General features: G+C 32.9%; 1 protein-coding gene across 4 annotated transcripts in view; it reads right to left on the bottom strand.

Annotated features, from left to right (window-relative positions):
• Window positions 1-15340, bottom strand: part of LRFN5 (leucine rich repeat and fibronectin type III domain containing 5) — a 235858-nt gene that overhangs the window by 6151 nt on the left and 214367 nt on the right. For 3 of the 4 annotated variants that reach the window (XM_041757997.1, XM_041757995.1, XM_041757996.1), the window contains 3 exons: window positions 10077-11481; window positions 6690-7402; window positions 288-331 (listed from right to left, as the gene is read on the bottom strand). In XM_041757997.1, coding sequence (XP_041613931.1) covers window positions 288-331; window positions 6690-7402; window positions 10077-11461 — 2142 coding nt within the window. In that variant the 5' untranslated portion in view covers window positions 11462-11481. Of the gene's footprint in view, window positions 1-287; window positions 332-6689; window positions 7403-9525; window positions 9718-10076; window positions 11482-15340 lie in introns of those variants that run through there. The other variant, XR_005988304.1, reaches the window with a different exon arrangement.

A 15340-nucleotide genomic window follows, 5' to 3' on the forward strand; every position in this document is an offset into this window, starting at 1 on the left:
ACATTATATTGTGCATGGGTATAAGAGTGACTCCAAAGTCACATTAGTATTCCCCTTATTCTTATAGTATGAGTCAGAAATGTTCAGTTAACCAGAAACATGTCTAAATTTAGTAACTGGAATGTCATTTAACCAAACTCAACTACAGTTTGTACCACTGAGCACTGAACAAGCTTTAACAGAAAATTTTGGCAAGTTACAGAAGCTTGCAAAAAATCTAAAAAATTTATTATAAAAAAAATAGCCACTTAAGTGCTGAATTATGGGACAGATAACAAAAATCTCACCTGTGTTTCCTGGACAATCTGGTCAACATTAGTCAGCAAAGCATCTGGGAATAAAATTCTCAGTGTCATAAACAAATACACAAATTCTATTTTTAAAAGAAACAGACCCTAAAACACTTCTCAGTGAAATCTTGATAAGATTTCTCTTAACAAAGAATTATCTAGACTTTTTTTTTTTTTAACTTACCTGTTCTTGGGCTAATTGCAATTGACTTTCGTAAATATTTTGTAGTTGTCTATGGCTACTTCCTGATATATGATATTATAACGGTATAAAATCTTAGTTGCTAAAAGAGTAATAATTATTATTGAATGCACTTTTCCTGAAAGAGTTCAAGAAGAGAATCAGGCTTCTACTCATTTCCCCCCATTGACTATCAATGTTAATATTTCAACTACAGAGTTGTATATGATTAACATGGAACCATGGACAAGAGAATCCAAAATAGGAAATAGCTTCACCATGTTCAACAGGCAAAGTATTTAATCATTATTTACAACGATCATTATTCAATAGCCCTCCAAATAATAATAATGGGTATGAAGTACCCATTTATCCTCATTAAAACACTAATGTTCTATATGCAACCATTTTGCCTTTAAATGTCCTTAGGTATGTTCCAGTGGGCTATAAATGTTTAAAACCATTATATAACCCTGCATAGCACACATTCTATTTCTTTCTGATACATCCTCTTAAGCAAATACTCCTAGTCCTTCAGAAGTGACACGATAAGAAAAAAATTAGAAAAAAGTTATTCTCTGGTTTGCAGGTAAGTGTGATGAGAAAAGTACAAAATACTTTTTTATAGAACCTCCTGCATAAATATTCATAAAACTTTGTAATGGCCTCTGGAGATCAGGTTTTACATGAAAGCAATAATAAGACATGTTCATATTATACAGAAAAAATGGTTAGGAAATTACACTATGGTAGAGCCAACACAGTATATTTCATAAGCCCTTCATATTATTTCAATAATTTATTGGACATACTCTGAGCAGAATCACAATATCTATCTAGTTCATGTTTCAACCAAGATCAAATGTATATCCACTTCCAAACACAAAATGAAAAGGACTTCATGACTTTCCCTGAATGTATTTGAAAAAATAATTTTTAGTTTTTAAAATTCATGAACATAACAGTCATCTATTTGAAAAGGGTGTATGAAATTAGACAAGTTGTAGAGATCACTATCATTAGGAAGTTCAGAAAAATAAATTTCTACTGGAGAGTTAATATCCCACTGTAATCTTACAAATAAGAGGTATAGTTTGTACAGTTGTTCTGGGAGAAGTTCCCTACTAACCAGCTCATTTAAATATGATTTTGTTACATTAATTACAATCTATGTTGCAGGATACCAAATTCTAATTTTAACTGATTAATTTGATAAGCATACATATTAGTATATCTATGTATTACATATATAGGTACATAAGTATATACTGTGTATGTATTTTATCAATGGTAACTTTAGATCCTAAATTTCAGCTTTGAGAAATAGCTGACAAAATCAGAAGACAGTGATACACTATTTGTTACATTGACTACTTGTAATATTTGATAAAATTGCAAATGTGTTGACATTATTTAACATGGTGATTTCATACTTAAATAGAGTCCTAGGTAAAAACTGCTACTTTCTGTGCCCCACACTTCAACAATATCACATTTTTTTGGATGACTCTGATCACAGAAATACTTTTACCATTCTTTCTATGTTAAGTGATCTTCTGTATTACTACAAGAATTATTGTTTTTGTTGTGGAAACCAAACAAACAATCTCCTTCCCCAAACTTGACAAAACTAAGTGTATTTGTTTATAGCATGCATTTATCTAGCATGGGAGGAAAGGAACTGAACAATCTGGAAAGACAGAGCTCTGAAACTATTACAAAATTCCAATTATTCATTATGGTTATTTTTCTCTTTTCTCTATGAAACTTTAAAACAAGGTATTTCTTATCCATACATTTCACCCCCAAAACACTTTACTCACAAACATTATAAGGTAAATAATGACTATATAATGATGATAATGATGATGATGGTGATAATTATCATCATAACTGAGGAGGATAAGAGAAATCTCCATTTCCCATCCAGCCCACCTCTGTGCTGAAGTCTTTTCTCCAAACACCACCAACACTCAGACAGAAGCATCCACATTCAGTGTTAAGGAAGAAGACTGGATGCTTCCTGAAACACAAGCGTTGACTGAGCAAGGGAAAGAGAACAGACAGTCTTCATTCTATCTAGTATAAATGAACACTGCTTTCTTAGCATCATAAAATAGAAGTGGGATTTTGTCATACCAATAAGAAAATGCATTCAATTCTGCAGTCCTTGAAAAAAATGCATTTACCTTTGCAATTCTATGTACAACAAGATACTCTATGTTTTCAGCTTTTTTTAAACCATTGACATTTAAAGATTGTTGTTAAGTTCTTATTGTGAATAACAGGAAAATAGGAAAATTTCAGAACTGAGACACAATTGTTGTGGATCTTGTGATAATTGCTCTAGTTTGTTACCTTTAAGAATGAAGTATTTAGTTTCCATTCAATAATACAAGCAAATAAAAGAGTTAAAATTTAGTTTGGAAGTAAGTACTTTCTGAGTGCCTTAAAGTGAAGTAGAAAATACTTCTCAAGGAAAGATAAAAAGAGATCCCTGTAGATAAATGGAACACATTTAATTTTCTTTTAATTTCTCAAATTCTTATGTAAAAGTATGAATCATTCAGATAATAGACTTGTTATGTCTATAAATGGTTTATAATAGTTTTATAACCTATATTCTAAAACATTTTTAGTAAAATATATCTATAGAACAGCTAAAATCAACAGTCTGAAAGCTTAAAATAGCTTACCCCAACCTAACTACATTTAATGGTTTTTAAAAAAAATTAGGAAATAAATTGGCCACAGTGAGGGTGTTATGTATTTAATTTAAATTATTTACTTAAGGTGACTCTGCTTCATTCTATTTGTAGAGTAAAAATAAATAGTATTTATCAAACCAAACTTTGTTTCCTCTTAGGATTCTAAGGCAGCTTTGGATGCTTCATTATCCCTTTATGATGTTCAGATACTACATACATTAAATAAAAACTATTATTACTTTAATAATAGTTGGAACATTTTCGAATCGGGGGACAATTATCCAAAAGCAACAAAAAGTAACACAGGAAGACATATAATTAAAAAAATGTTTGGAGCAAATATCTGTAAATATATTATTTGTTAGTTGTCCTATTTAATAATTGAAACAATAGTGTAAAATGACTACAAATAAAGGAAAAAGTAATTTAAGACATGGAAGCAAAAAACTATATATATATATATATAGTTTTTTGCTTCCATGTCTTAAATTATATGTCTATAACCTAGACATAATCAGCAACTGCAAACCATATACTTTGGATCACATGTACATAGCTGGTTAAATGGGAAATGCAAGAAACAACAGAAAGAAAAACAATAAGAGAATTTCTTGCTGATAGTAATAAAATAGCTGGATCACAAATCAACTTCATATAATCAAAATACTTATTACTGTACCTTCCTCCCTGGCCCCATTCATTTATTTATTTATCTATCCATTCATTCATTGATTTGAGTAATTGCTGTGTTTCAGATTTTATGTTTTAGATTTTATGTTTTATACCAGGTACCTGTAATAACCCTCAGCTTCCCCACAGATTTACTTTTCCATCACTTCACATTGAAACTGCCCTGAGCAAAAAGTTTCTCATATAGTTGTAAACAAAAACAAAAACATTTGATCCTCTCTATAGGACAATCTTTTGTTGATCTCTCAAAATATAAACTTTTTAAAGACAGAAACATAAGCCTTCTTATCACTTCTAAAAACAAGTGTTCATGCATTTGGTTAATATACCCTGAAAACAGCCTTATAAAACTAATACAAATTTAAATGGGTTTAATGACTTTAGTCAAACAGAATAAATTACACATTATTAGATATTATAGAGTTCTAAATGTTTATAAAAATAAAAGATATTCAATTAAAATTTCATTTGAAACAAGCAGAAAATTGATTTTTAATAATACAGGCACGTGGAAAACATAAAATAAGCTGATCAGTGCAGCTTGGTGCAGATGTGCTAAATTTGTCCTTTATGCATGATTTCAGAGCCCCCTTGACCACAATCTTCATAAGGCCAGAGGTTTTTTCTCTGGGGATTCATCTATTTAAATCTCAAAAGCAGTTATACATTTGGGACTTTTTAATACTATATAGATAAAAACTAGGAAAGGGAAAAGCAATATGCTTTTGCCAATCAGCACCTTTTGAAGAATGAAGTAATTGATGTTAACTAGAAATGTTTAATCGGGACTAGAGCATTATCACAGAAAATGTTGAAGATACACTTTACTCTGTGTAATGCTTTTGATTTTACAAAATATGACCACACGTGTAATCTCATTTATTCCTCAAGAGAACTATACATTTGACCTGTGAAAGGCAAACTTCAGAAAAGGAATCAGGGCAGAGAAGGCATTTATGAATCTAAGATAACATTAGCCCATTAGATCATTTGTTTCAAGACTGGCATGGAAAATAATCTCTAACTGCTTTAATTTTACCTGCTTCTGAATGTCATCATAAAAGTGTATATAAGATGTGTCTCTGTAAAGTTAAAATTAACTGAAATGTTTATATATGCCTCTAGTAGAAAAAAATTAAACTAATGACTACCATTCCTTATCTGTGTTTTAATGATATTTCAAGTGATCTTTAAGATAATAATAAACTTACTGTGTGTTTAACTTACTCCCATGTGCTTGCTTTGGCAGCATATATACTAAAACTTACTCCCATGGAGTGTGTTGTATATATAAAGTACATACCTTATTATATTATGGCTAAGTTTTTTTGTGTGTACAAGATTCTCACTGGAAGCTTATTTTCAACATTCCTCCCCAAACACCAAAGAATGCCCTAATGTTAACCCCCATTTACCAGTCTTTAATAAAACACCATCAAGTTGTCATATAATATAAGATTTTCAATAAGTACATAGGAATATTTATCTATATACCTTGATTTCAGTGGATGTCCAAGAATGCCATATATCAAAGAGCAATATTATTGTCTGACTAAATTTAAAAAAAATTAATAATAGATTATCACTAAGCTGAATGATTTCTAATTAAATTTCATCACAGGCTTTGGTTAAAATAAATGCATTCAGTCTAACAAAGAAACATTCCAACTGAGAATTATAGGCAGAAGGGAAAAATGAAATCACTACCTGGTTAATGAGCGATGACTTTATATTGCTTATAAATGTAGTAAGAATCCCACTAGAAGTATTCTTTTCATTTTACTTAGTGATAAAAATAAAGATCCCTTTGATAACGTCTTGTATTTCTGTCTCCCTTTTTAATTTCCATAAAGAAAAATATAACATTCATTCATTCTGCAAATGTATACTGAATGAATGAAAACACCCTCACATGCCCAGGGTAGCAGGTAGCAGCTTATAAAATTCTGACCTGTGACTAAAACCGAACTAGATTTTCTTTTTCTTTTTTTCTTTTTTTTTCTTTTTTTTTGATAAGTGCAAAATCACTTGAATATTGTTTTGCTTCCCATCAAAGAAGCTAAGTCATGAATGAGAAATGCCATAAATCCATTAAGGCACCTGAATCAAGAATGTTGTTTAGAAGGGTACTTATTTTAACACTGTCTGGATATACTTACTGAATATTTCATTTTAAATACCATAAGAACACAGAGTTGTCCTTTTTGATATCTGCCTGAAAACAAACACTACTGTCCTTGAAAGAAAATATGCAATATACTCACTGACAAATACGCATCAGTTTAGGTGGTCCTTTTTAAGACTGGAGGAAATAGCATGATTTATGCAAGACATTTTTACCTGGTGACAACCTTTATTTTGCATTTTGCTATTGTAGAACCTGGAAGCCAGCCCTAGAATGGGAAGAGGCACTGCTGCTATGTCATGCTTTTATCCCTTTTATATATGTCACCTTCATATATTAAACTATACCTAGAAGGTTTATACACCTTGGCTCTATGAGGCATGTATCAGAGAAACAAAACTGGAATTTCAAATTCCAATTTCTTATATGAGTTTCAAAGTAATTTCTTCATTAAAAAGAAATAATAGGTTACACAGTGCTTTCCAATATCCACTCAGAATCGGAAAGAGTTGCTTTTCCACTATGCCCATCAGAACTGTTGGATTGAATTAACATCGCATTCATAGACATGCTTCTTTTAGACTGTCCACATATGTTCAGTGAGTTAATATAACAATAGTATTCCTTTAATTCTCCATTCAGGGAGTACCTGTGCCTCACTCTGGATCTCTCAGCAGGCAAAGTGAGAAACTTACTTGGCTTTGAGTGTGCTCTTTTAGATGTGGGCCCCTCTGTGACAGAATCAGGAGGTCGACTAGCTAACTGCAATGCAGTGGAGTTGTTCCTGTTAGTGTTTTGGGACTCAATATTTGTGACCGCTTCATTCTGTGGTTCAGCACTTGGCTTTGTGCCAGTCTTTCTTTTCTGCTTTTGGGACACAGAAGCATTTGAAGTCCAGGTAGGAGGCAAAGCAGAGGTAGTGGTAGAGGAGTCCTGACTTGAACAAGTTTCTGAAGATTGTATCACATTGTCATTGGCAACTTTACAACACTGGGCATTCTCTTCATGTCCCACAGCTTGTTTGGACATGGACTGGGGCAGCGTCACACTGCAGCCTTGTATCTGAGCCCCATTAGTTTGAGAGTAGACATTGCTGACCTTGGTGACCTTGTGTTGCCCATTATTGTTACAAACCTTATACCGGATCATTAGAATGATGATGAAAACGAGCACAGATGCTACAATTATTCCACCAATAATAATGATCATGGTGCCTCCCAAAAACTGGGACTGCATGAAATGGCATCGCACATAATCCTGTTCCGTCGTAAACTGGATGCAACCCACGACTCTGGTGGCAGTGAGGGAAGTGATGCCATCATCATATATTGCCAAGACACACAAGTCATACATAGTTCCAGCAGCCAGGTTATTGACAAGAAAAGTTTTGCTCGTAGGAGGTATCATTCTGAGGGACAATGGAGTTTGTGTTAATATTAAAAATAAGACATATATATATACACACAGAGCCATTATGACTTCAGTTCTGTTTCATTTCAGTACTCATTAAGATAAGCACATTTATAACAGATACAAAATACGGGAAAATGATCTAATCTTATATTTACCTACGTAAAATGGCTAAAAGTCATTGTTGGATTCTACATTGTATTAATGGTGCCTGCATCAGGCCTTGACAAGCTTACTAATTACATTGCCTGGCAAAGCAGACCTCCTAATAAAAGCCATGGCTAAAAAATCATTTATGACAAATTGCTTTTGAAAGGTGTGACTGTGACATTATCTGACTACTAAACAAATCCATTTAGCACTTACAACACCTCTGTGACTAAAAGCCAATTTGAAGGAAGGGAAAACACTGACAATCACATTAGAAACCAGAATGGAAAGGCATCAGAGTATTTGTTTTCCAAGTCAGTTTTAAGCTGCTATGGAATGGTACCAGTAAACCTATCTTTAATAACTCCACTAATTACTATGATTAAAGTACTTTATTTACAGATCTCAGCCTTCTCTAATGTCTTCAACATGTGGCTTCCAGTATGTTTCTATCTAAAAACGAGGTTGATGAAAATGTATGAGGAATATTATCCTAAAAACATGAACAGGGCAAGGCTGTTGACCAGAGCATAAATCCATCATCCTACCTATTGTGGGCTGATGAAATTACCTTCAGAATAGTTGCTAAAGTTTGATAAAAGTTTATAGATACCTCTGAGTCCATTATATCACAAAACTCTTCCACGGATGCTTTTTTTTTTCATTTTTTTTTTCAAAGTAGCAATCAAATATGACCTAAACTAAGATTTCATTTAGAAAAATAATTCTTGAAACTATATGTTTTCCCTGAAAGAATGTTTTAGGAAATTTTAAAACTTGGCAATGCTAATCCATTATACAACCTAGATGTGTTCTAAATAAACTAGGAAACAGGCTAGAGTACGTATTTGTGATTAAAATCACTATCATTTAGTGCATGATAAACAGCAGGCATTACTAAGCACATTATATATACTATAATTTTATTCTTTTTTTTCTGGAACACTATAATTTTATTCTTACAGTTACTGTTGGCATTACTATTTTATTCATGACAAACACTGAAGTCAGGAAATTCAAGCAATTTTCTGAAGGTCACATAGAATTTACTTATCATGGCAAGATGAGAATCATATAATTTGGAAAGTAAAAGCTGACCTATTTACACATATATATAAATAAATAAATAAATAAAATAAAATAAGTTAGTAGATACATGAAGGTGAGGGGTAGAAGCACATATTCTTCTTTGACAAAAGGTTAAATAATGGATAGCCCAGGTAAAGAGCTGAGAATGAGAAGGACAAACTACTTTATGCTAATATGCATGCATCATAGTCTACATGATCATATGTTTAGTGATGAGAGGGATATTAGAAATAATTTACTTTAATCGCTTGCTTTTAAAGATGAGGAAATTAAAACCCAGTCAGGTAGAACTTTGCCCAGGATGGATCATATGGCTAGCTGGGCCAGTTTTGTCTTTTCCACCAGCCCATGCTCATTTTTAAACAGTTCTCTCATTTCCATACATGAGTGAAAATCAAATTATCTTCAAGAATTCACCTGGGTATATAAAATTGAGTTAATCTTATTTCAGAGAAGCTCCAAGACAAAAAATATATATGTATATTTCCAAACCATGAGTTTGCATCATTTCCTAGGAGTAATAATAGTCTATCATGAGTGAAATTATATGGAGAGGTAAAAATGTATATTTCCAATTGAAAATTGGACAAGATGTGACTATAAATCAATGAGGCTGAACTTTAGAAAAACATACCAGAAAATCTATAATCAGAATGAAATTCTCCATCAAAGTCCTTATGAGGAGATTATGTACTTAACTCCAGTGATACTTTCACTGCTCAAAATATTTATCAACTTTCTCTTTGGAACTGTCTTAAGAACCAGTGTATATGAAACAATACACATGCGTATAACTCAATCACTCAAAAAAATCAGTCTCATTATTTTATAGTTACATCCTATTTTTGACCAAAAATGGCAATACCCATCTTGATCACCCACCTTATTCACAAGACTTGGCTCCATATGGCTTTTGCTTGTTTCCAAAATTCAAATTCACCCTCAAAAGACGAAGATTTGCCACCACTGAGGATATTCAAAATAGTATGACGAAGATTCTAAAGATAATTCCAAAAGTGCTTTGAGCAATGCCAGCATCATTGGGATAATGGAATAGCCTCCCAACGTGACTTCCTTGAAGGAAAGAACACTCATGTGGATGTGTAAATTCTGGTATGTTTTTGAGTTTTTAAAATAAATCAATCTTATTCTCTGATAGTCACATCTCTTAGATGAAGGGGAAAAAGGTAAGTAAGCATAATATTAAATATAAATTTGAACTCTCTAAAAATAACACCATTCAAAATATTTCCCCACAGGTAATCACCTTTCACAAACCTTACATTGTACACTTTAACAAAAACGGAGTGCTATAATTAGAACACACAGTAGCACTGCCAATTAAAAAAAAAAAAAAAACAAGTCAGTAGTACATGAAGAAACCCTACATTAAGATGCATGGCAAATATAAACATTTGGTTAATTTCTCTTACCTGTAAACAAGAGTGTCATCATAAGTACCATTGTACTGGATTTGGAACATACGTATCCCAGGAATATTCCTTTGAAAATTAAATTTAAGTAGTGCAGTAGATGATGTTGCTTCTGCTACTACAATTTTATCTTGACTCATTTTAGTATCACCATTACTACTGCTTGCATTAGAACCTGACTTAGTAGAAGTTGAGATATCTGAAGAACCAGGATCAGGCTCATGGATATGGTTTGTACTGTTTAGTAAGTGAGGGAGCTTAATTATATGAAGATCCACTGTTTGTGTTGCTTCCCCAGCAGGATTGGAAGCAATGCAGGTAAAAGCACCTGTATCCTTTACAGTTGTTATAAGAATATCAAGTGTCCCGTTGTCATACACCAGAGATCTTGTTGCATTTGAAATCAGCTTTCCTTCCGGAGAAATCCAGTGAATTGCAGGTTCAGGGTCTCCCCTGGCTTTGCATCTCAGAGTTGCCCTTTGACCTTCCAGGACTCTCATTTCATGTGTATGACGAGTAATGAGAGGAGGCTCACATAAAAACTCTTCCTCAGGAATTGACCAAAAATAGCGGCCAGTTAAAAGTGCTGGAGAAGCACAAGTCTCTAGGTCATCTTCTCTGGACAGACGCCTCAACCACAACAATTCACAATTGCAATGCAAAGGGTTTCCACCAAAACTTAATGCAAAAGTTGATGGGCTGATTATTCCTGAGGTTGCTAGTACCTGAGCTCGCTGAAAGAGAGGATCAGGTGGTAGCTTCTGCAATTTATTTGATGTTACATCTAGCCGAGTCATTTTGTGCAAGTGGGAGAATGTCCCCTTAGGAATGTTATCAATCATATTGTGATCCAAACTAAGGGTGTGCAAGCTAACCATCTTCTCAACGGCATCCCAGGGAATCGTTTCTAAATTATTGTAGGACAGATCCAGCTCCTCAAGGGCAAAGACATCATCAAATGCTGTAGAAGAAATTAAAGTCAGTTGATTGTTGTTCAGTATCAAATGATGGAGATTGGAAAGCCCACTGAACATATCATTTGTAATTTTAGTCAATCTGTTGCTATTCAAATGCAATGCCCTCAAATTTCGTAAGTCAGCAAAAGCATGAGGTGTAATAAAACTTATCGTATTCCTGGATAGCGTCAGGTCCACCAAGCTGGTCATATTGGCAAAATCTTTCCTTTTAATATTCGTAACAAAATTGTCTGCCAACCGCAGTTCCACAGTTCTTCTGTCAATGTTTGGTGGAACAAATAAAAGCCCTTTCTTGGCACAAAGGGTTGCGAGATTAGGAGACAAAATCTGACAGACACAGCGCTTTGGACAGATCTGAGCTCTCACTGCTATGCCAATGAAAAACAGATAAAAAAGAAATTTTTCCATTGTAGATCAGATTTAAGAGCCTGTAAGAAAAGATACAAAATGTAGTGTTAGCATCCAGTCATTTCTCTAAAGTTCATATTCCTGCTGGAATAATCCTTTTTATTTATTTTATTTTATTTTTTAATAATAAGTTTATTTTTTATTGGTGTTCAATTTGCCAACATACAACTGCAATACAGAAATGATGTACTCATTTGTTTACTTAACAAACAAGTATAAAATATCCACTCTGTATTATAGGCTATAATTGACACTAGGATGAAAAATATACCATTCATTGCCTCATGGGATTTTAAATCAAATGGAGAAAACAAAGAAGCCAATAGATTATTACAATTCTGTAAATTATGTGCTATTTTTGAGATATGTCCAAGGTATTCCTTGATGTACAACAAAGTGACATTCAGCTCAGACTGGAGAGTAGGAGTTAAGAAACTTCCCCATAACCCTGAAAAACCATCTTATAAGTTTCAAAGATATATTTAAGGATTTGTAAGCATTTCAATTTACAGAATAGAAACAATAAAAGACAGCATTTGTTATTGCTAACTTTGTAACATATTTGAAAGTAATTAATCATTAATTAAACTTTACTCATCTTTACAAACCATCTTGAACATAGTATAACCTTCACAATCTAACCGCAAATAAAGGTTCTCAAAAATAAAAGGGCTAAAAATTTACCACAAATACTCTGAGCTCCTTAAATATTAGAATAGTTTATTCAATATAAAATTGGATTTTTGAATATAATTTATGAAAAGTAGTTATCAAAATTCTTGACAGTGAGTCCCAAAAGATGCTATAATTCCACTTTTTCTTTTAAAATCTTAATGTACTTAAATTTACCCAAATATAATTTTTAAAATATCTTGATACTCTCATTTCCCAGTTTGATCTGAAATATTTGTTCTCGAAATTAATCATCAAAAATTAAAATACTAATACATATGCAATTAAAAGTTCTCATAAGTTACATGCGGTTTTAAATGCCAAGGAAAATAGCTAGAAAAAAATCAAATTTTTAACTGATGAAGATATAAAATATGGAATTATTCTGGAAATAATGTACCAACTTTTCTAAATAAAACATATTCATATAGGTTTGATTTATCTTATGCCTATTTTATGTCACTTTCAATGTGGTTGTAATGTATAAGAACTGTCAAGCTCAACAAATGAAGTAGTCTTACTCTTCTCTTTATGATGGAATAACTGGCACTAAACTAGCCTGTCCACAATAAACTAGCAGCAATGTTAAGTACAAATATATATATATATATATATATATATATATACATATATGTATTTAGACATATATATTTAGATATATATACATATATAAGTACTATATATATAAGTATATAAGTACTATATATATAAGTACTTATTATATATAAGTCTATATATATACAATATATATAGTACATTTATGTATATATACATATATATAGTACTTATATATAGACTTATATATGTATCATTATATATAAAATATATATGTTGTATATACTATATATATATATATATATATATATATATATATATATATATATATATAGTTTTCACATACTGGAAAAAAAGAAGCACAGAATGGTGATCCTTGAGAAAAGCAAATAAAAAAATGAATGAACCCTATCATTGCTCCTGGAGACCCTTTTCAAAGCATAGCACAGAAGGAAGACAAGGAGACTTGTGGTTGGGCAAGAGGATGGACTGGAGTGCAGAGTCTTCAGTGGCTTGAATTTATGAGACAGAACAGCAGAAAGAAGAGCGTTATCTGAAGAAAGAACTTCAGTAATCCTATAGGTAGAAACAGGGCAATACTGAAACACTGGGGAGGTGGGGGGAAGATGGAGGGATAAAATGAACAAAAACTCGGTGATCTGTGAAAGAATATTAAGAAGTCAAAAATATTAATTAGCATATAATTGGAACATCAGAAGAAGGCTTTATTTTTTTTTAATTTTTATTTATTTATGATAGTCACAGAGGGAGAGAGAGGCGCAGAGACACAGGCAGAGGGAGAAGCAGGCTCCATGCACCGAGAGCCCGACGTGGGATTTGATCCCGGGTCTCCAGGATCGTGCCCTGGGCCAAAGGCAGGCGCCAAACCGCTGCACCACCCAGGGATCCCAGAAGAAGGCTTTAAAGTAGACATAAAGTAGACATAAAGGCAAATATTTTTCACATTTCTAATAAAAAGCAATCAATAAATCCAAGTTCAAAACAAGGAAAATCATACCAGGACACATTATAATCAAATTGCAGATAACCAAAGAAAAAGCAATGATCTTAAAAGCAGCACAGAAATAAGGCACATTACAAGAAAATAAACTGAACAAAATAAAAATAATGGCTGACTCTTCATTGATTTCTTTTTGGAAATTGCAAGCACTTCAAGAAAAGAGTCAGTCTGGGTGGGAACTTACATATTCACAAGAAATGAAGGTAAAATAAAAACATTTTGAGACAAACTGAAAATTCCATTACTATAAGAACTGCACTATAAGAAAATATAAAGGAAATCTCTTCAGGTTGATGGAAAATCGTATCAGTTGGAAACCTGAATCTTTACAAAATGATGAAAAACAACAGAAATGGTATATCTGTGGGTAGATATTTTTATAAAACATTTCTGTTGTGTTTTAATCTGTTTATAAATAGTGCTTCTAGTATGGATATTAAAAGCTACAAAAGAATCAAACAAAAACCAACCCTACATCATTTGCACCCTAGCAATCAAATAAGCTAGATGAGCTGGACAATCACTGCTTGCTTTTTTTTCTTTTTTTAAATAACAACATCAAAATGAGGATATAAACTTTCAGTAACTATATTCCTGAAAGTAATAGTCTTTGATGAAAGGGAAGAGCTCCATAGATGTCCTCTAACGTCCCCTCCCAAACAGAAAAGTAAATAAGAGGACCTATCTGGCATAAATTGAGGTAGAGAGAAACCAGTCTATCTTTGAAAAGTTTAACAAACTTTTCAGTGCTTCATTTTTTATAACAGTTTCAGGTTTACAACAAAAATGAGAGGGAAGTACAGAGATTTCCTCTAAACCAAATGCTCCCACACATACACAGGCTTCTCCATTAACAACATTCCCACAAGAATGGAACATTTGCTGCAATCAGTATATCAACTTTGACACATCATAATTGCCCTAAGTTCATAGTCTACATCGGGTTCACTCTTGGTGTCATACATTCATTCTACAGGTTTGGACAAACATACAATGACAAATGTCCACAATTGCAGTATATACAGAGCATTTTCACTGCCCTGAAAGGCCTCTGCACTCTGGCTATTCATCTTCCCCTGGCTCATCCCTGGCAGCCACTTTCTTTTTTTCTTTTTTTTTTTACTGTCTCCATAATTCTGCCTTTTCTTTAATTCATATAGTTGGAATTATATAGTATGTAGCTTTTTCAGATTGACTTCTTTCACTTAGTAATATGCTTCAGTAATACGTTCCTCCATGTCTTTTCATGGCTTACTAGTTCACTTAATTTTAGCAGTGAATATTATACCATTTTCTGTATGTACTAAAGTTCATTTATCCATCCATCTACTAAAGGACACCTGGTTGCTTCCAAGTTTTGGCAATTCTGAATTAAGCTGCTCTTCAAAACTGTGTATAGCCTCTCGTGTGGATATATGTTTTTAACTCCTTTGGGTAAATACCAGAGAGTATGGTTGCTGCACTGTATGGTAAGAATATATTTGGTTTTGTAAGAAAGTGCCAAACTGTCTTCCAAAGTGGCTCCACCATAATTCCCAGCAGCAATGTGAGACTTTCTGTTGCACCATAGCCTTCCCAGCACGTGATGTCAGTGTTCCAGATTTTGGTCATTCTAATAGGTGTGTACTGGC

This window comes from Vulpes lagopus, chromosome 6 (assembly GCF_018345385.1).
Source record: "Vulpes lagopus strain Blue_001 chromosome 6, ASM1834538v1, whole genome shotgun sequence".
In the NCBI taxonomy this organism is placed as follows: Eukaryota; Metazoa; Chordata; class Mammalia; order Carnivora; family Canidae; genus Vulpes; species Vulpes lagopus.